Here is a 20201-nt window from a genome sequence, read left to right as displayed (position 1 = left end):
GAGAAATTCAAACTAAAGGATTTAGTCTTTTGAAAGCAAGCTTTTATTAAAAGGCTAAAATAAATATCATTCATGGCTCTACTGAAGACTTCCAACAGACCTTACATTACTACAAGAAAAAAAATAGCTTTCATATGAGCCCTTTCTGGGTTGTGTATTGATATATATGTTGTAGATGGAGAGTAGCTCTTATTTGAGATTTAGATATGCCAGATAAAGAAAAAAACAACCCTTTTAACTTATTTTAATTCACAAATAAGCTTTAAGAATATATCAGTTCATAAAACTAAGAAAAACATCACTAATAGCACACATCCATGTTTTTATTTATTATTTAAAACAATAAAGTTTTAAAGAGGAATTAAATTCTTCCTAATAAGATATTTAAGATTAAAATTCTAACATAAGTGCTTATCAAAGATTAATATACTTAAATAGGACTCTCTTACAACTGATAACATTTCCTCAGAGCCTGACAACAGCATCAAAAATACCAAAACTCAACTAAATGGAACTCAACTGAACAGTAACATGAAGTGAGGTGATGGCAGATTTAATAAAGTACAAGTTTCACACTGGATTCTCTCCTGCTGGCTAGAAATATTTGGCATTTTCCAAAAGCACAATGAATTTGTATGGTTGTGGTTCACATCTAATGTCCCTTCACTTCTCCACTCTCCAAGATTTTTCTTACCAGTCAGAATCACACTAATATGGACCAAAGGTCTACAGACAGGCAAGGATTTCAGAAAAGTAGTGTTACTAGTAATTGTGCATTTTATTCTCAACAAGCCTTCTGTTCAATGTTACTTCTTTATATACCTAGATACCATGTTTGGTCCAATTACATATGTACAGTATCATTAAAATGAGTAGCATACACATCAAGAAATCAAACATCTCTTCTTGACCATCTTAACAAGGCCAGGTGTTGCATAACTGTATCAATGGCTTATTGACTACTGCTAGAGAAAAAACCTGATTGTTCACATAACCTGCATAATCTCTTATTTCCCACCTTTTTTTTTGTTCATTTGTTTTTTTGTATAAAATGCTAAGGGCTCTGCACAAATAATGTATTTGGAGAGTAGTTGCATTAGATTCTTCCACTACTCAATTTGCCAATTCTTGAGCTGTCCCATGGCAACAAAAAATAATTTGCATTATTTGAATAATATGGGCTAAATATGAACAATGTAGTTTAACAGGAGTGGAACTACAAGTACATTTTATAGCAGGCATCAACTTCAATATACATAAAAAAAGATTTAGAAAATATTGCAAACAAAGAGACTTCTTTGTCCTTTTATATATATGCAGCATTAACTACACTGATGTGCAACATCTTTCAGATGACCCAGGAGGTATCTTTTGAGTGCCTGCTTTTGAAAAAAGAAAACACACACACAAAACCGGTGAAACTCTCAAAGTATTCGCCAAGGAATTTGCAAATTGCATGTTAACTACGCCAGCAAAACTCTGCTCAGAAATAAATGTTCCATATAACCACAAAAAAAAGAGCAGCATCAGTAATGCAAGCTTCAAACTAGACTACTGATCATTTCTTATCTGAACCTATATGCTCAGTATTAGCTCAGTATAATGTTTTTTCACTCTTTGGCCTCCCTGGTAAAACCACTAAGGTTGACTCCAAGACTGACAATTTCACATAAATACTGCCGTATAGCATGTATGCAGCAGGTACCAAATAGCACTGGAGCAGGTAAGATAAGCAGACAAGATAAGCAGACAAGCTTTAATAAACAGACAAGCAGAAAACACCACAATGACATGCATGCATATAAAAAAAAACAAACCAAACAGTGACTTTCTGAAGCCAAATCAGCTCATAGCAGAACCTTACAAGTAGCTGCGTCAGTAGAACAAGTGAAGCTTGTGACAGGAACAAGCTTGTGACAGGAACATTTTTAGCCAACAGTATTACCAACCGCTGTAATTTTGCACTTATCCTTCAGCTCAATGATACTACTACTACAAGATAGCATTCTTCCAAAAAGCAAAATAAAATAATTTTTGAAAATAGCAACAAGGGCTGGAGAACAGCGTTTTCAGGCAGACATCACTACCTACCTGTAGAATTCTAACTGTTAAGCACCACATATTTTTGTTAAACATGAATTAATCGCTTAACACTCTTCCCCAACAAGTATATGAAGAAACTGTCGAAAAGAAGAACTGAAAGGTCAAGCCTGACAAACAACCAAAGAGTCAAATTATGACCTCTATTACAACCAAGACCTTTTGGTCTTAAGAAAATGAATTTCAAAAAATTTTGTGCCGTTTCATGCCTAATTCCACATGGAAGTACCTTGGCTAAGCATCTACAACTATTTCGCCATATCAAGTTCAGTGATAAAGTTTAGACAATTTCCCGAAAACAAACCCCTAACCTTAAATACTTATTCTCTCTTACCAAGTCTCTTCAGGTCAAATCTGTACTTTTGGAAAATGCCACGTAATTCTAGCTAGGGGAAGAGAATCCAGTGATAATCAGCACTATTAAAGAAAACAAAACCAACACTACCACTAAGCAAATTTCTAGGATAATTGAACATCCCTTGACACAGCTATATAATTTGAGCAGCTCTACTGTTTACATTAACCTAGCTTAATGCATTTTATTGCGTGACTGTTAAAAGGAAGACACACTTTAGTGACATCCAACATTCCCTTTTCATTCATAGTATGAATGCAAGCCAGTATTAACATCATCGAACAAAGATGGATCTCTTAAAAGCACCTGACAGTAAAGCTGGTCAAATAAATGACTTTCTTCCCCCTCTGCTGCACCACTGAAGTAATGTAGCTGTAACTACGCTAATAGATCCTGTGGCAGTGTAAAACAGCTCTACCAACACAAATTATCTCTGCATGAATGCAGATTGTATGCCAAACATGTATAGTATCAAGTTTTATAAATAGGGACTATATTGTAATGGTTATACTGGAAATAAGTCATTTAGGGAGAAAAACTGTGGTGTCTATGGGGAAGTCTTTTAGATGCATCCTGTACCCAAAATAAAAAGGAAGTGTGTTTATCTTATCTAAAATAAAAGCATTTAACCAAAAAAATCTATTTGCTTACCCAGCACATTCTACAGCATTCCAGTTTATTCCATTTGTGCGCTCTGATCTTTAATACAATTCCAAGCACATATGAAGGAAAACAGATACACAAAGATGGCAGTAATGAAACAGCATACCATTCATCAATATAAGAAATAAACCTTTATTATATTTATTGACATACAGGTACTGTAATTGACAAAGTTGTAGGAGAAGTTCCTATCAAAAAGGAACCATCAGAAATACAACTAAATGGTGTACCTTCATATAAGCCACCTCAGGTACAGGTACATTTTATTAGGTCATATACTTGAAATATACCACATAAGCCACTGAAAACAAACAAAACCACTTATTTCAGTTTGCTGGCAGTACTGACATAAAGAATAAGTATCCGTAGAGTTAGTCTGACAAGAAATAAAAATTTAGAAAAAAGGCATGGCCCTAAACAGAAAAAGTTTATCACAAATGTAAGTCATAAAAAGCAAACATATAGAGGTTACTACACTTTGTTCTATATGAAAGCAAGTATTTCCAGCACAAAAGAAAATGGAAAGACTCATGGTAAGAGTGATCAGCTATAAGGTCTGCCACGTTAAGTCAAACCACACATCCCCTTCTCTCCAAAGATGATTAATGCCACATACCTATGGGTATATTATGAAAAACAGGACAGCAAATGTCCTTCCCAAGTAACGTCCTGCTGGCTACCACAAATCAATAGTTTTACTCTTCCAAAGCAGAAGTTAGCATCCAGACCATCCTATTTAAAAGCCACAGAGGAAACCATCTTCCGTCAACATCCCAAACCGTTCACTTTATATTGGATACAATATGGCAGTGAGGTCCCTCTGGTATCAGCAGAGACCATCAGCTTCATCCAACACTGAGCATTTTGATCAAAGTCTCAATCTAGACTTCTGTGATATATTTATAAAGGATAAAACTGATTCTGTGAGCTACTTTAGGAAGAAGTCTGGAAGGTTTTCCTGACAAAACCAGTTTCCGTACTTTTGTTCACAGCAGTTAGGAATTGGTAATTTGTTATAGTTTGCATTAAAACACTGTAAGCAATCTTGACCTTAAGCATCAGCATTTGATTTTAAAATCTTCCACAGGTACAGCTGAAGACCCTTTAGTAGTTAAGTTCCATTATTTATTCCTACAAATGGTAATTCATTTTAACTGAATTAAAACAAAGCCAACACACAAACTCCAGTTAACAGTTATAGGCCTTTTATTTCCAAATTTATTACTTAAAATACACCACACCAAATATCTTGAACAGTAAAATGCAGTATGTCTCAGAGAAAAAAAAAAAATATATATATATCACACTTCCCAGTTCTTTAAAGGCTACGACATTTTGATCAATAAACTGTAGGGGCAATTTACTGTTTTATAGTACTGAACTGTATACACACTTTTCAGAATGAGTGAGATCTGTTGCTGCAATTGTTAAGGTTTATGTAACTCTCAACTTCAAATAAAATGAAAAATACCCCCACCCATGAAATATCTCTCTACATCGCTGTTTACTAAAGCTAGACAGCCTGTTCTGGTGGATAATATTACTATTCCTAACAGCTATAAGACATCTTGTTTCAGAGAGTCAATGTTAAATAACTAAATGATTCTCTTCATAGGTGAAAAAAAAAAAAAAAAAAAAAAAAAAAAGAAAAATTGGGGGCTTGGTTATAAAAGGAGCACATAGTTAATGTTATTATTAGGATTTCTACTGTTAAATTGTTTACAAAAATTAGACTCAGATAAACAGTTGAGAGGATGGCCAAGAGCATGGAAAGCATAAGTTTTAAGTATGCAAACTTTAAAAGTTTCAAAAGAGTGAAACAGGCAACTGTTTCTGCTCAGAAGTCCACATTACTGAAAAGCTAGCTGTTATGTTGAACGAGCAAATCTTGATAGCAAAGCCCAAAGTTAAATCCTGTTTTGGAAAAATCTTTGCCCAGCATTGCCTTAATACTGTTTTTCAATTACTCAAATGAGCTTATTCAAAACTGAGCATTCTGTAGCCTCTGAAAACACTAATCCACCCTTAAGTCATGCTTAGACTGAAGGAGAAGTGTATCAGCTCAATCCATAGGCAGTTTAGTGACATTTAAATAGCAGCACACTCAAGCAATCGTCCAATTGCTCCCTGTGTGCTTCTGCAACCCAGGAAAACTAGCGCTGTGTTAGACCTGTCTGGTTTATGCAGTTTTCCAACCAAAGCTGGCACCAGTTTAGGCTTCACCACCACTCTCCCATATATTGCTGATGTACCTTCACACAGCTATATAGCCCCTCTAACAGCCAAGAGCTTTGTATTACTTGAAACCAAGAAGCCAAGGTACTGGAAGAAGTCATCACTACAGGGCTGTGGTTTTCCATTTCTGCTCAGATGACCCGGAGGCAAGCTGCCACCACGGCTCCCCAGCTGCTCACTCCTATGCCCTCCCTCGTGTGCCCAGAGCCTGAAGTGGAGCTAACCCAGCAGAATGCTTCTTTTGCTGCCCACTTAGCTCTGTGGCCCAACGCACCAGAGGACCAGGTGAAGACAAGATCCAGTGCAAGAGACACCAGCAATGCAGCGGTGAGGGCAGGACCACCCCTTCTGACAACAGCCTGCCCTTACCCCAGTGTAGCAGGAACACTAGACTGCACTGCCTGTCGCAAACCAAGCCTGGGGAAGACGACATGAAATTACATGCTAACAACTCAACTACACATTTCCTTCAGAAGCAATTACTCAAATTCACTGCAATTCATTTAGAGAAGAGTAACACTCCAGAAGAAATATAGTTCAGAAGTCTACAGTTTAAAACAGTCAAAGGATTTTTATTTTTTTATTACTATATTAGGTGTTTGTATCACCATTTTAATTCTAGTTCATGCAATCAAAACAAGAACTTAGTTAACTCTTCCCCTGAAGACTTTCACATAGTTCAAGGAAAAGCCAATTTCTCTTGTCATGTTGGAAGATTCTTTTAATACGAGCCACTGCAAAACAGAGATAGGAAGGCAGGAATCACAGTGTATCACAGCAGGAAACATCAAGATAGTGACAAACATCAAAGAAATAAAGGGAAGAGCTTTCTTGAACTAGTAACATGTCAATTTTGGAGAAGGAAGCTATTTTACCTGGAAAGCTAAAGAAGGTATATTTAGTCATCTCATCCTTTTTAGTTAAGAGAAACTACTTTTCTTCCATTGCCAGGCAGCAGTGATTATTCTAATGCAACATAATAAAGCAAGGATATAAACTACAGATTACCTACCTGTAGATAACAAAGCATACTAAAAACTAATAAATGCCAGTTGACATCACTTGTCTGTTGAGAAACAGGCAGTCACCAATTACTAACAGAATGAGAATTTGTTTGTTTAATGATTATGCTAATTTACTGAATTCTTATTAGACAGATATACAGGCAGTATTGATGAGTTCCATAAGGCATTATAAAGTATGGCTGAATTGTTTCAAAACAAATTAAACCAGAACATATTGTACACTATTTAAAGGAATAATAAAAGCCTGGTAGTGAGTGAATCCTCAGGATAAGCTCTCTGAAAAAGGCACAAGTTTTCAGAACTGTACAGACCTAAAAACCTACTGCTACAACAGAAAACTTCACATCTATGTGCATGGGAACTTACACCCTGGGATTCTGATGCTCCTGAACACAGGTGAGATAACGTGTCCATCTGGCATACAAGTATCAGCACTTTATAAACCCTTGCAGAGGCACATGCTCAATTGGGCATGTGTTAACATACGTCTGCTCTAGCAGGCAAAGACTGAGAAACTCTGTCTCAGATGATACACCAGCTCCACTGAGCTCACCAGGACACAGGTTGAAGGACTGAGATTAGGGACACTGAAGCATGTGGTACATTGCATTTTCCACACAACCACCAATTGTACCTTTTTTGTTGTTGTTGTTACTAATACATTCTAACCTATCCACAAGAATAGTGTAGTAAAAGACTGCCCATTTGCAGATTTAGTGCAGTGCAACATGGCCCCGAAAACAAAAGCAGCTATTAAACTTTCAACTCGATTTCTCTTCGCTTGTGTTGGGGCTGCATCTAGTTTCTCTTTTTATCTCTTAAGAATTTTAAGTTCCTAAATTAAGAAGGAAATAGAAATTGGTTTTTCACTCAAGAAAAGAATCACTACAAGCAGTATCTGTCAATTTGTAATCATTTATTCATACACAATTTAAATGAGAAATAATATTACTTTCTCCTTCAAATTTCAGGTCTTGCCAACAGAGTTTTATTTCAATAATATCGTAGAAATGAACAGCAACTGACATCAAATAAACACCTATAAAATACTCTCTAGATTATATGGCCATATAAGCCATGCTTCTGCTTTTTAAGGAGAAAATACAAAGTCAGACACAAGAGACTGCAGCAGGGTGCGCTTTTAGTCAGAGTAAGAAGGTCTGACATTTATGTGTATTACTGGACAGTTCAAAGTAGCAAGGTGCTGCAGAAACCTTTCTTAGAAAAAGAACAGTTTCGGCCTCAACCTGAATAGGTTAACCGTGAATGTTAAAATTAACCTGGGAGAGCAAATGGTTTAACTAAAGAAATAAGCCTACTGGATTTGACCCCAAAGTCAAGTCATGAATCAAACTCCCTCACTCTCCCCCGATTTCCCCACTGAAGTGGGTGAACCTTCCCAAAACTCACTCACTATCTGAACTGTCAACTTTGCAAGGTAACTGAATCTAAAAATATGTGGCTCTATTTGAGCTTTTTAAGATTAAAACTTCAATGCCATCATGACTAGGGGGATTGAACATTTCATTCACTACCCACTATCTCAAAATTAATTCATTAATAAATATGTAAAATACTCATGACAATTCACCTCTTCCACCTCTAAACCAACATCCACTGCCACTAAAAAAATATATTTAACTGTAACGACATAGTAATCAATATTCTGTTCGGAAACATATAATGATACTTCAACACCCTTCTTCATTTTTGATTCAGCATTTTCTTTCTTCTCTCTATGGTGGAATCCCACGGCTGGGAAAGAGGAATGTCAGGAGTGCATCCATCATTTCTGAAGTGGCTGGATGCTGTCGAGGCTTTCTTTGCTTTATTTATCTCTTTCATTAAAACCCACCTTCTGAATCTTTCTACAGTGGCTCCAATACGAAACAGTATAATTTTGCTGCACTTCAACAAATGCCACAGAAAGAGAAAAGGACTCCAGAAGACAGCACCAAACTCATTTACATATTATTCACAATTCTGAAACTTAGATTTACAAAGCCATATAGATTGGATTTAAAATTGGAACAGTATCTATTCAGAAACTTTTCCATTTTACCTAAGTCATAGCCATATGCACATGAAAAACACAAAGTTTTAGAAGCATCTCAGTTATATCTTGGATATTTCACAGTATTGCAGATAAAATGGTAAGGATTATTTAAAGCTTTGTCAGTCTCTAAGTAAATGTAGTCAGGGTGGAAGTGGGGCTGAAAATCCCAAACTGTTATTTTAACAAAATCATAATGCTTCCCTTCATAGTTCTCCTGAATGATCCTGCTAGCTGTCTACTGCAAGAAACCTTTTTACTCCAAGGGTTCTCAAGTGTCTCCCTCTATACCCTTCTGTCCTACTATATTCTTTTGGTTTTATCTTGTACTCCTCCTTGTCCTCTTATAATGAGTCTGATTGCAAACTTATTGATCCCAAGCTTAACCTCTGCACTGCCCTGGAAATGATGCAGCATGGTGTGACGTTCCTACGCTGCAGAACTCATTTGGGTCATTAGCTCAAGAAAAAAAAAAAAGAAACTATACAATTCTGTTCCAATGTGCCTTTAAAACACATTTATAAACTCAGCTTTCTGATTTATCCTTCTGTTTACTTCTCATGCAAGGAAGCAGAGACAAGAATGAACTTGAAGCAAGTCCTTCACTCATTGCAGATTTAAAGTCTCCAGTAATGATTATACTTTATAGACTTATTTACAGCTTGCTTACACACAGGGATTTTGACAGCTATTCTGTAAATACACTCTCCCACCCACTAAGCTCCATTGTAAACTACCAGGAACATGCACAGGGTCAGACTCAAGCTCCTTCTGTCATCCTTATTCTCCTTATCTCAGAAAACCAGAATCTGAGCCCACATCCTTGTGCACTACAAGGCAGATCCTAACAGCTAGCACCTGGATGATCTTTCTGGGTGTCTGCAGATACGGTTTTGTGACGACTGTAGTCCTCAAAAGTAAGAGAGGAGACCCTGGAAAGAACGTCCTCTTGAACAGCAAGACCCTGACCTCACTACTCCATTTCCCATACCTTGCCAGCCTATTATTCAGCAGTTGTTTCAGTCAGGCTGCTACAGATTGACCTCCAAATTAAGCAGGACACAGCCAAATCCCTGACAATCTACATCCTGCACCTCCACCCAAGGGAGTATCAAGGCCTCTATTTACATGCAAACACCAAAACAGAAATTGCTGCAAATTAAGTGACAGCACACTTTTGACACTGAGTTCTCTGATGCATTCTGCTTAGCGTTTAAAGGCTGACTGAGCAGTGCTGAATATAATCCAATCCCACTGACGTTCACCTGAGCAGTGAATCATTAGCAACTTCTGAAAACCCAGCTGAAACATGGCAGGCTCCTTACTCTATGAGATTACGTGAAAACTTTCTATTTTGAACAACTTGCCTAAGGTCACATAACAAACAGGATGTCAACAAAACAAAGCAGCCTGCCCAAAGCTGCTAGTCCACTCAAAGGGGCAAACGATTTTGCACTAGGTAGGGAACATACCCTCCCCACTTACTTCAGAAAACATTTGCAAAACATCTTTTTCCTTGCATTCTTTAACCAAACTTCAGCAGAATAAAACAGCATTAAAAATACTTATTGAACATCCACATGTGCCCAAGAAGCAAACGTGCCTACAGAAGCTTTATACTTCTGGAATCAATTTTCAGAGCCTTTGCTTGGGTAAAGGAAACAAGAATATGAATTCACAGATTCAATTTCTGCCTTTGTCAATGTGCTAGCCATCAGTAGCTCTGCTTTGCATTAGTAATTAATTTTAGTCAAATTATGTTCATTTTGCTTATTTAAAACTTCAAAGCTTTAGGAAAAGCATACTTTCCTGACCTAAAAAGTATGGGCTTTGAAGTATCTGATGAAAATAAACTCACTACCATACACAACTGCATAATCAGTTGCAGAAAATACCGTAATACATTCCCTGCCTTTGCAAATGAAAGAAGATTGTTGGTGATAATGCACCACATTCAAAAAGTGAAATAAGCTATCTTCTCCACATAAATCAGAAATATTCTTTTATTTTAAATATCTTGAGGGGAAATTTAATATTTTTGTTCTCATCTTATAAAGTGTTTAACTTCCTAATTTTTTTACAAGATTAAAATTATACTTTTATGCAACTATGAAGAAACGCTTTAAATACTAAATATAACCAGAAAAAAACAATTCTAAAACTATTTTACCACCAACCATGACATATAAGGAGTATGCTTGTCAGAGTATCCCCACTATCAATTTTTTGTACACTTCATCGTAATTAAGCTTCCTGAATTGTTAGGAAACTCAAAGCATGGTCAATGGGTTCATCAGAAATGTTTCTGAATCCCTGTCTCAAGTAATCGTATCTATCCAGGATATCCAGTATTCTTCCAGGATATGGTAGGCAATTTCACGCCTACCATATCCTGGAAGAATACTTTTTCAAGTGTTAGGAGTCACTGATATTTTAAGAAAAACACAAATAAAATGCCGATTTAGACAGTTTGAGCTACATTTCCCATCACACAGAAGCAAATATGAAACATAATCACAGTTTTTTGTTCCAGCTCTTTAATACTTGAAGTCAAATCATGATAATTTCCATGCTACCTAATTATGTCATCACACAAGATTATGACTTTGAGCACTAAGCAGCATAGCACTCCCAAGCAATAAAGATGCAAATGCCCACAGCAGTAGAATAAAGAAATATTAAAAAGTATCTACAGAAACAGTCCTACTGCATGCCTAAGTCATAGCTGGTTTACCAAACTAGTGCAAAATGGACTGTAACAGTTTCTATCCTGGAAGCACCAGAAAAATGACTGGTACACAATTTTTGTTTAAATTGGAATGTTTCACACCTTTTATTGTTAATAAATCTTGTTTTTAATTAAACCATTTGACTTAGACTGACATGAAGCAAACTCAAAGGAACAAACGTACAAGAGGAAGACAGCCTTCTGGCTGCTTGGGCAGAGTTGGGGAGAAACCAGAAACTGCCACAGAATAATCGATGAAAGTATGCTTTTAATAGGAAGCCAAAAGTTATGAATATTTTTCCTTCCTTTGCAGGTCATTTCTTTATTAATATTTCTCCATTATTCACACTGGAAATTCATCCTGTTGCCATTCTCAAGTCTCAAAGCAAGCCTAGGACACCCTGAGCAGCATCATCTCCTCATCATCAAAGCAGACTTTAAAGCAGATTTCTACATTTCTACCACCACTGATCAAACTTTCCAGGCAAACGAAAGTCTATTTCAAGTCATCCCTAAAACAAACCAATCTCTGATTTCTTGCTTCCTGGAAACGTAGGCACGCTCACTGCCTGTGCTCGGCCATTTGGAATGATTGAGACTTGCAGACATGTGGAAGCTGGGTATACAGTAAAAGTTAATCAGCGAGCAAAGGAAGTAGGGGAGAGCAATCCTTCATCAGAAGGATGTTTGTAGAGTAGCTCTTTAAAAACACTGCCTACCTGCCAGCTGATAACATTAATCAGGCACTAAGCAACTGACGTCACCAGCAAAGCCAATGCAGACCCAAAATGGCTACTCATCAGAGACAAAGTAATGAACAAAGCGTTCAGCCGCTGGCAGAAATCCAACCTGTAACCAGACAGAAACCCCCCAGCCAACCTCCCGCATGAGGGGGACGAGGAGGGAAGTGCCAACTCTGCAGGGTCAGAAACTCCCAAGTGCTCCTCCCGGCCAGGGGCTCCTCTGTGACAAACACCAAGCGAGACATCCTATCTCCACCTCAAATCTCCCACTGCTATAGGAATGGTCTAAAAAAAAAAAATCCTAGACAACTGGCTATGATGGATGGTTTTTCAGAATATCTGTGTTACTAGACCTTCAAAGGAATAAGATGTATTACTGAGGTCAGACACTTAAAACTACATATTTTGCTTTTAAATCATAAAATCTAATTTTATTTCACTCTTAACAGATGCTACCAATGTGGTGTGGAACGAGACATCTCTGCACCTGTGGAAGAAAATACTGAAAAATGACTGGACATTACAAACCATAATCTGCAACAGGCTGCAAGACCGCAGAGAACTCGAAACTCGTCACTTCCCCGTCTGACAGACTGATATCTGTCTGCCATGTTTTTGTCACCTTGGATAGACTATCGGGCAGCTGGAAGATTTTGAAAATGGAATGACCAAAATAACCTCTCCATTAGCACTACACAGAGAAGTAATAACTGAGAGGACATGGAAAAAATCCCAAATAGACAGGTTATGCACCAGGGTTCTTCTGCCCTTGGTTGATGCTTGACATAAAAAGATCTATGCAGCTGCTAAAACCCAAACATATAATAGTCATAACATAGATCACAAGTAAATTAAATGTAGCTTTAAAAAAACTTCAGTCAGAGTATGCAATGGCACTGATAAAGTAATTAAAGCATATGGCCAGACTATATGGAAGGAGAGGAAGAAAAAGGGTTTTAATCCAATGGAACAGAACTTCCAAGCCCAAAGGATGATGGCATTACTTCACTGATTAAGGAAATTGGGAATATTCCCAGCCTCGCTCCTAGTACCTTATTACAGCCCATGCTGTATCCATCAAAATAAACAACATCTACTACTCTTCCCTCAACTACAAAGCCACTCATCTCACCAGAGAAGGCTATCAGGTTGGCCAAGGATTTCCCCTTCATAAATCCAGGTTGCCCTGATCTTCACACCCCCAACCGGTTCCTCCTTGTTTGTACATGTGAGGTCCAGTAGTGTCTCCCACTGTTGGCTCCTCAGTCATCTGCATTAGGAAGTTAGTCATCTGCATTAGGAAGTTACCAATGCTCTCCAGAAACCTCCTGGATTACTTGATTACTTGTGCCCTGCTACACTGTCACTCCAGCAGATACTGGAGTGAATGAAGTCCCCCATGAGGGCCAGGGCCTGCTAACATGAAGCTTCCTCCAGTTGTCTGAAGCTTCATCTGATTCTTGCTGATAGAGCTGTCTGTAGCAGACATGTACAATAACATTGTCAATTATGTTGGTCTGTCCACTAATCCTGACCTATAGGCTCTCAGCTGGGTCATCAACCTTCCATAGATGGAGCTCCATGCATTCCAGCTGCTCTCTCACATAACGTTTCACATCATGTTTAAAGCAAGTTCTAAATATTGGGTCTTCTATTTGCAAAACTTATGGCATTACTTTAGACTATTTTAATCTCAGCCACTGAACTGAAAAACAGTTTAAAAAGTGTTCCAGCAAATAAGTGTAAATACATGCTATTTTTCAATTCCTTCAGTCAACATTTAGCCACTAATTATAAAAGAAGATCACTATCAGCATAATATCACAAACGAAAAAAAAACACCACCACAAAACACTCACCAATCTTGGGTTATTATTTTCTTATTTCCATTACCATATTAAAGGAGGGCTTCAGCTTACAGTTTAGAACCTGTTTTAACTATCATTCATGCTACAGAGACTTCAACAGCATCTATTCAACAGCACAGCATACCTCCACTATTAAGGAATTTTTCACAATAGTCAGTCTTAACTTCTCTTAGTTTCATGCCTACTCCTGCTGTGTCATCTAGTTAAAATAAGATCAATAGCCAGCTATTAATTATGGATCAATGTTTAATTACCAGTTCCAAAGTTACTGTCATAATCAGTTGCACAGATAACGTGATTTCTATGTCCCATGTTTTATTAAAAAGCTATGGAGCGGGGAAGAGATGAGTATACAGCTAACTGATTCACAGATGGCTAGAAATTGGCTTTCTCAGCAGAGTATTAAAGAAGGAGATTTTCTTGAGAAAATCCTTAGGGTATATGCTCAAAGCTGCAGATTATAGTCTCAAACATGCACAGAAAGATTGGACTGGCCAAGGCAATAATGAGCTGAACTACTCGCTACAGGTGTGGTCAACAGCAACGACAACAAAAAATATCAGTTGGGGTTAAGTAATCCTGGAACCGTACCCGTGAGTGAGTCCCCAAAACAGGGAGGGAGAGAATCGTATCTCTAAGCACTAAATTAATACATTTCCATTTTTTGCTGAAAATGAACCTTCCAAACAAGAGAGGGGAAAATACAGTGGGGAAATTATCTACTTCTAAGAAACAACCAAACCCCAAGTGTTTCTAAACCCTCATCTCACTTTTCTGTATTCCCAAAAGAATCTCAACATCTTCACACATTCTTCGTAGAATCCTTGTTGGCAGTCATCAGCCAGAGACCATATGAAAATTAAAAAAAAAAAAAAAAAAAGAAAAAAAGCCACATGCACTGACAATATTCCAGAGAAAAACAGGAGGAAACAAACAATTACTCAGATACCTGTAAAGAAAACACGGAGTTTGTTTATTGACACTTTATCTAGTGCCTCAGGAGGTAGATCAATGAAAAAACACTTGCTTTAATAGCAAAAACTTTTCCCAGCTAATTTTCAACCTAATGTCATATTCATGAAGGCTGTCTCTTCTTATCTAATTAGCCCTATCCCCTGATTATACCTACATCAGGTACAAAGAAAGGTAAATAAATGCAGCAAAGTGCAGCTTTTCTACTTCAAGACAAAGCTATGAATACCTGTGCCAGAGCCAGATTGTTCCCAAGGCAGAAGTTCCACCAGTATAAAACTAACTGAAAAATTTTTAAAAAATAAATTAAAAAAAAAAAAAAATCAGTCTAAGGTTATATTTATGTTTTCATTTCCTTCTTTCACCTCAAAAAAGGATTCAATAACCACATGTTTAATGGAACTGCCAGGGAGGAGTGGGCCAAACATCTGCTCCACTTTGGCATTTCAGTTTTGTCTAGAGTTTGAAGAGGGCTTTCTAGTCATTTGGTTTAGGTTTTATAGAAAAAACTGTTTGTGAAAGTCTGTAGGCTCATGTATTTCCTGCCTCTAAATGTAAAACCTTAAAAATTATAGCAAAACTGTCAACCAGGAAAAGCTAAATAGGGAAACAGTCTGAACCTTCAAGAAACTTTCAAGAACTTAACACAAAGCCAATAAGAATTTGGCATTGAAGTAGCTTCTGAAGTCATGAATTGAAAGTTATTTTCAGTAATGTTTTCTGTTGCATGGAAGATCATTAAACTCACAGCTGATGATTTCTTAACAAAGACAGAACTTTCTCTGTTCAGCATTAATGAGGCTTTATAGATATTCAAGTCCAGGAATTGAAGGCATCTGCCGTGAGCAACCTCATATAGTTCCCTATTTTTAACATATATAGCTTTCAGAAGATTTTATAACAGAAATATTGCTTAATTCCATCTTTCTCCCCACCCCATTGTTTTTTTTAATATTTTCAACATGCATGAAATTTGGAAATGTTATGGCAGGACTGAAGACTGTTTTGAAGGCTAGCATAGTGTTGCATAATACACCAGCCAACCTGCTCACTGTATTAGAAAACTGAAGAGTTACCTTAAGCATTTTTTTTTTTATGATTCTGATTTAATTGTTTCTTATTTATATTCATCGCTGAAATCCACTGCATCTGAAGCTATTTTGAAAACACAGCATTCTCCCAAAGGGCCCAATCCAACTCCCATTCAAATAAACAGCCTTCAATGGAGCCTATTTGTTGCTAGCCAACAAGATTGAATTCTGCTGCAGAGTGGTCCCTGGAGCATTTGTCACAGCTCTTTACAAATATTGCTCCAGTAAGAGCAGGTCTAAATACGCTTGTCCACACGCACTGCAGACAACTGAAATCTATCTTTTATCTTCTTGAAACACTTGGTCAGATTTAAACTCCAAAAGCACAAAGAACTGAATCTATCAAGAATATAAAAAGTAAAAAGAGTAAAAAATGTTTAACGGTTATAAAAAGGTAAAGAGCCAAAGGGAAAGCAGAAGGACAATAAAATATTTTCATGTGGTAGGATCAAGTATCATCTATTCCACTCTTAAAATGAAGTTACACAGAAAAATGTTTGTGTGTAGATTATAATGACAATATACCACCAAACTTCTCAAAAAGCTTGTTTCAACACAGCTATGAACAATATCAACAGTTTTGAAATTATAAGAAATTTTGCAACAGATACAAAGCATACAAACGCCACTCCAACAGTAAGTCATGAAGATTATGAGGAAAGATTTTAAATCTACTCACACAGGGCTACCAAAACAACAAAGTTTAAGATTGATATTTCTTGATTACATCCTTATGATATGAAAGACCCTTATCTGTGAAAAGAACAATGTGATAGGCTTTGAGAAGAGGACAGGTTTTGCTGGTTTATGGTAAATAAATAAATAAAAGTAACAGTGTAACTTTTGGTCTGAGCTAAGTAGTGAATGATTCAAATGAGAAAAACTCCTTCAATGGAAGGAATCTCTTACTCTCAGATGCTTTATCCTACTTTGTAGCACAGAAATCCAGACTCTGGCTGATGTCAACTACAAAACTAAAGTCTGAGACAGTGAAAGGTTAGCAGATTATTTAGATGGGAATTCTGTAAGTAACATTGCAAAAATGAAGACCTTTCTACAGGAAAGTGTTTTACTTTGAAATTAGGAACTTGATTTATTGTTATACAGTATTTGTTGTTATACAGTATTGATGTGGTTCTTGAAAATAGTCTACTTGGAAAGCACAGATCTTGGGAGATGCTCTCAATATCTGTCAGAGTTCAAAACCAGAATAATAAAATGTGATTTATAAATACAAATTCAGTATCTCTATTTCATAAGTAACACACAAAAAAGAGTACAAAAAAGAGGTTTTTTAAGAAGTTGGCCACCTTAATATCCCGAGAATACTCCTGAGAATCTCAGCCGATATCCAGTAATTTCAGCAGGGTAACTTACAGGATCACTCCATGCTTTGAGAGATGACAGAATAGAGTGTGAACTCCTAATTTCCACCTCTACTTCAAATCCCCACTGCAGCACCAGATAAAGACAGGGCTTGAAACCAAGCTCAACCAAAGCACCTTTTACGCCTCACTCTGAGATTACTCTGTCCAGACAGCGCTCCATACTCAAACTCTACAAAAGCCCTCCATATCAGAGCCCTACAGAAACAGTAGGGACACACACAAAAACAGGGAGGTTACCGTCAAGTTCCCTATTGTAGGATCAAAGTCACGTAAGTCATGATGGCAAGAACACATCTTCAACCATATAACGCATACGCACCAAACACTGTTGGGACTGACAGGATTGCTCATCAACATACATAGATTTAAATATGTATGTACACAGATAAATATATGTACGTATACATTTATGTGTATGTATATATGCATACACACATATACACTCTCTCCCTGTCTGTGTGTATATATATATGTATATATGAAATGGACATACACTACATCAATGAATCAATTGAACAAAACTGCAAAATATTACACCCAACATTAAAAAAGTAGAGCACAAAAGATTTCAGATTTAAAACTGAGCTAGCTAACTTCCTTCAGGTTAAAAGATAAACCACACAAAAGCAGATGTACAGTGCAAGTTATGTTCAGCACCAACACCATGCTTTATCCGACAGCCGTCCCACGCAGCCGTACACCAGCAGCCACGAGCACCCCCAGCAGCAGCACCTGCAGAGCAGAACCAGCCAGAAACAAGCTTTGTTCGCTCCCGAGCCTTTTGCTTCTGGGAAAATACTTATGCTCAGAAGCGTGGACCAAAGTAGATTCCCATTCAGCTGCTGATCTGATAAAAATACAAAATAAAGAGGCTGGTTGCCAAAGGCACCAGAGCTGTCAAAAATGTACATGTCCCACTTTACCTTCAGCATTTCTGTTGCCGAGGTGAATAAAGAACTCCCGCTACACCTCAGAAGAGCTCCTGCACACAAGCCCTTCGAGGAGGCCCATTTACTCTTTCCCATCACACTTCTGAGATTCAAGACCACCAGGAAGTCAGAGCAACCACCGGCCCTGCCAGGTGACCGAACTGGGCGTCCTCACTCCAGCCTGACCTCGGCCACCAGCACAAAGCCAAAGCCAACAGGATGCTGCCACCCAAAACGTGTTTATGTAAATGGTATTACTTCGTGCAAGGTGCCACCTATTTCTGCTATTACAATAATTAAAAACACTTTCAGTTTTAGGGGCAGGGAGACTTTCACAGCTGGTGCTCCAGGTCACCCTTTGGTCGGCTCAGCCCTGAAGCGGCAGAGCGGCTGCCCGGGGCCGCATCGCCGCTGCCAGACCTTTGCCTCGACCCCGCAAAGCGCCAGGCACGGCGGAGCAAGGGCCGCTTGGTCTGTTTGTTTCTACCGCTAAGAGCACAGCCCGGCTTCAGGCTTAACGCATCCTCCAGGCGACGAAAACTGAGCAGCAGCCCGAGGTCCGCCAAGGCGGAAAACAAAAGACCTCCCTCCAGCTGCGAGCAAGGGGCGCGTACAGAGGGAGGCTGCGAGGGGGGCGCCCCGCCGGCCGCAAGGAAAAGGCAGCTTAAGGGGGCGGGAAGCGGCGGCTGAGGGGACGGGGAGCAGGGCGGCTTCTGAGGAGAGGCTCCCCAGAGCGCCAGGTGCGCGGCCCGCCGCCCTCCCTCAGCGCCTGGGCCACGAGCAGAGCCGGCAGGATGCGGCGGCCGGGACCAGGGCCGGGCTCACTCACCGGGAAGCTGCCCCGCAGGCGGGCGGATCTCAGGGCCAGGTCCCGCAGCACAGCCCCCGCCTGCCCAGCCAGGGGAGCCGCCATCTTAGCCGCGCCGCGTGCCCTCGCGGCGGCCGCTGTCTCCGCCCTGCCCCGCTCCCCGGGCGGAAGCTCGGCGCGCCCCCGCAGCGCCCACCCCTCCGGAGGGGAGGAGAGGGGACGGGCGTGGCGCCCGGGGCGGCCCCTGCTGCAGGGTGGCGGGTGTCGGGGCAGGCTGTGAGGGGACGACGGGGGCAGGGGTCTGTGTGGGGACGCGGGGAGGACATCTTGGGGGGGGGGGTGCGTGACCGGGGCCGCTGTGAGGGAAGTTCGCGTTTGGGGGTAACGTGCCGAGCACGGCTGTGTGCGGGGCTGGTGCGGGTGGTTACAGCGGGAGGGGGCTTTGTGGGGAAGGGCGTGGGGAGAGCAGTGGCTGGGAACGATGGGGGCGACGGTGTGCGGAGGGGCTGGGTAGTGTGAGGTGACAGCCGTAAGCTGCAGGTCGTTGCCTGCTGGAGGTACTGCCCTGACTGGTTTGCCTTCTGACTTTTTTTTTTCCCCTCCATAACTAAAAGCACTTTTTTTTTTTTTTAATAGGAAATAGTAAATTAACCCAAGCTAATAAACCCTAATAAGCCCTGCTGGGATCCAGCTGACTCTTCATAGGCACTTTAACCTGGACTCCACAAAATGCCTCTGTTAGTTCTTCATCCACAGGTAAAACCTGTTCGTTAAGGCCAAAACAGACACAGTATTCAAGGCCCACCTGGGGGACAGTGCTTAAGACCAGAGCCCTGATAGCTCATGACTTATTACATGGATATAAAATCTAACACGAGTTCCCAGTCTGTGCTGTGGTTTCATGAAAGTGAGTAGCTGAAACCAGATTTGTGAAAATACCTCATTCCATCCATCAGGAGTGACTTAGGGGCTGGTGTGGCCACAGTGTAGCTAGTCTACAATCTGAAGCAAGCTCAAGAGTCAAATGGCCTGGTCTTTGCAGATACAGTCTCAATGTCAGCCCACTGAGCATTTCTGTATCTGTTTCTGGTTAATGCAGAGTCTGGATAATCCACCTATAAGTAATGGAGAGTTGACTTTAAGTAGCTCACGCAAATTACCAATTAACAATGATGGTTTGAAAAAATAATTGAGAAAATTGAGCAGCAGGTGAGATACCATTGCAATTCTACAACAGTTCGTA

At 39.4% G+C, this 20201-nt stretch overlaps 1 protein-coding gene across 1 annotated transcript in view; it reads right to left on the bottom strand.

The window, feature by feature from the left end:
* SUCLG2 (succinate-CoA ligase GDP-forming subunit beta) overlaps positions 1-19125 on the bottom strand; it is a 135393-nt gene extending 116268 nt beyond the window's left edge. The window contains exon 1 of the mRNA XM_075514001.1: positions 18980-19125. Coding sequence (XP_075370116.1) covers positions 18980-19063 — 84 coding nt within the window. The 5' untranslated portion in view covers positions 19064-19125. The remainder of the gene's footprint in view (positions 1-18979) is intronic.
* Between the last annotated feature and the right edge of the window lie 1076 nt (positions 19126-20201).

This window comes from Mycteria americana, chromosome 11 (genome assembly GCF_035582795.1).
Source record: "Mycteria americana isolate JAX WOST 10 ecotype Jacksonville Zoo and Gardens chromosome 11, USCA_MyAme_1.0, whole genome shotgun sequence".
NCBI classification, from domain to species: domain Eukaryota; kingdom Metazoa; phylum Chordata; class Aves; order Ciconiiformes; family Ciconiidae; genus Mycteria; species Mycteria americana.
Note: the sequence above shows the minus strand (reverse complement) of the source record. Positions and strands in the feature narration are given on the sequence as shown.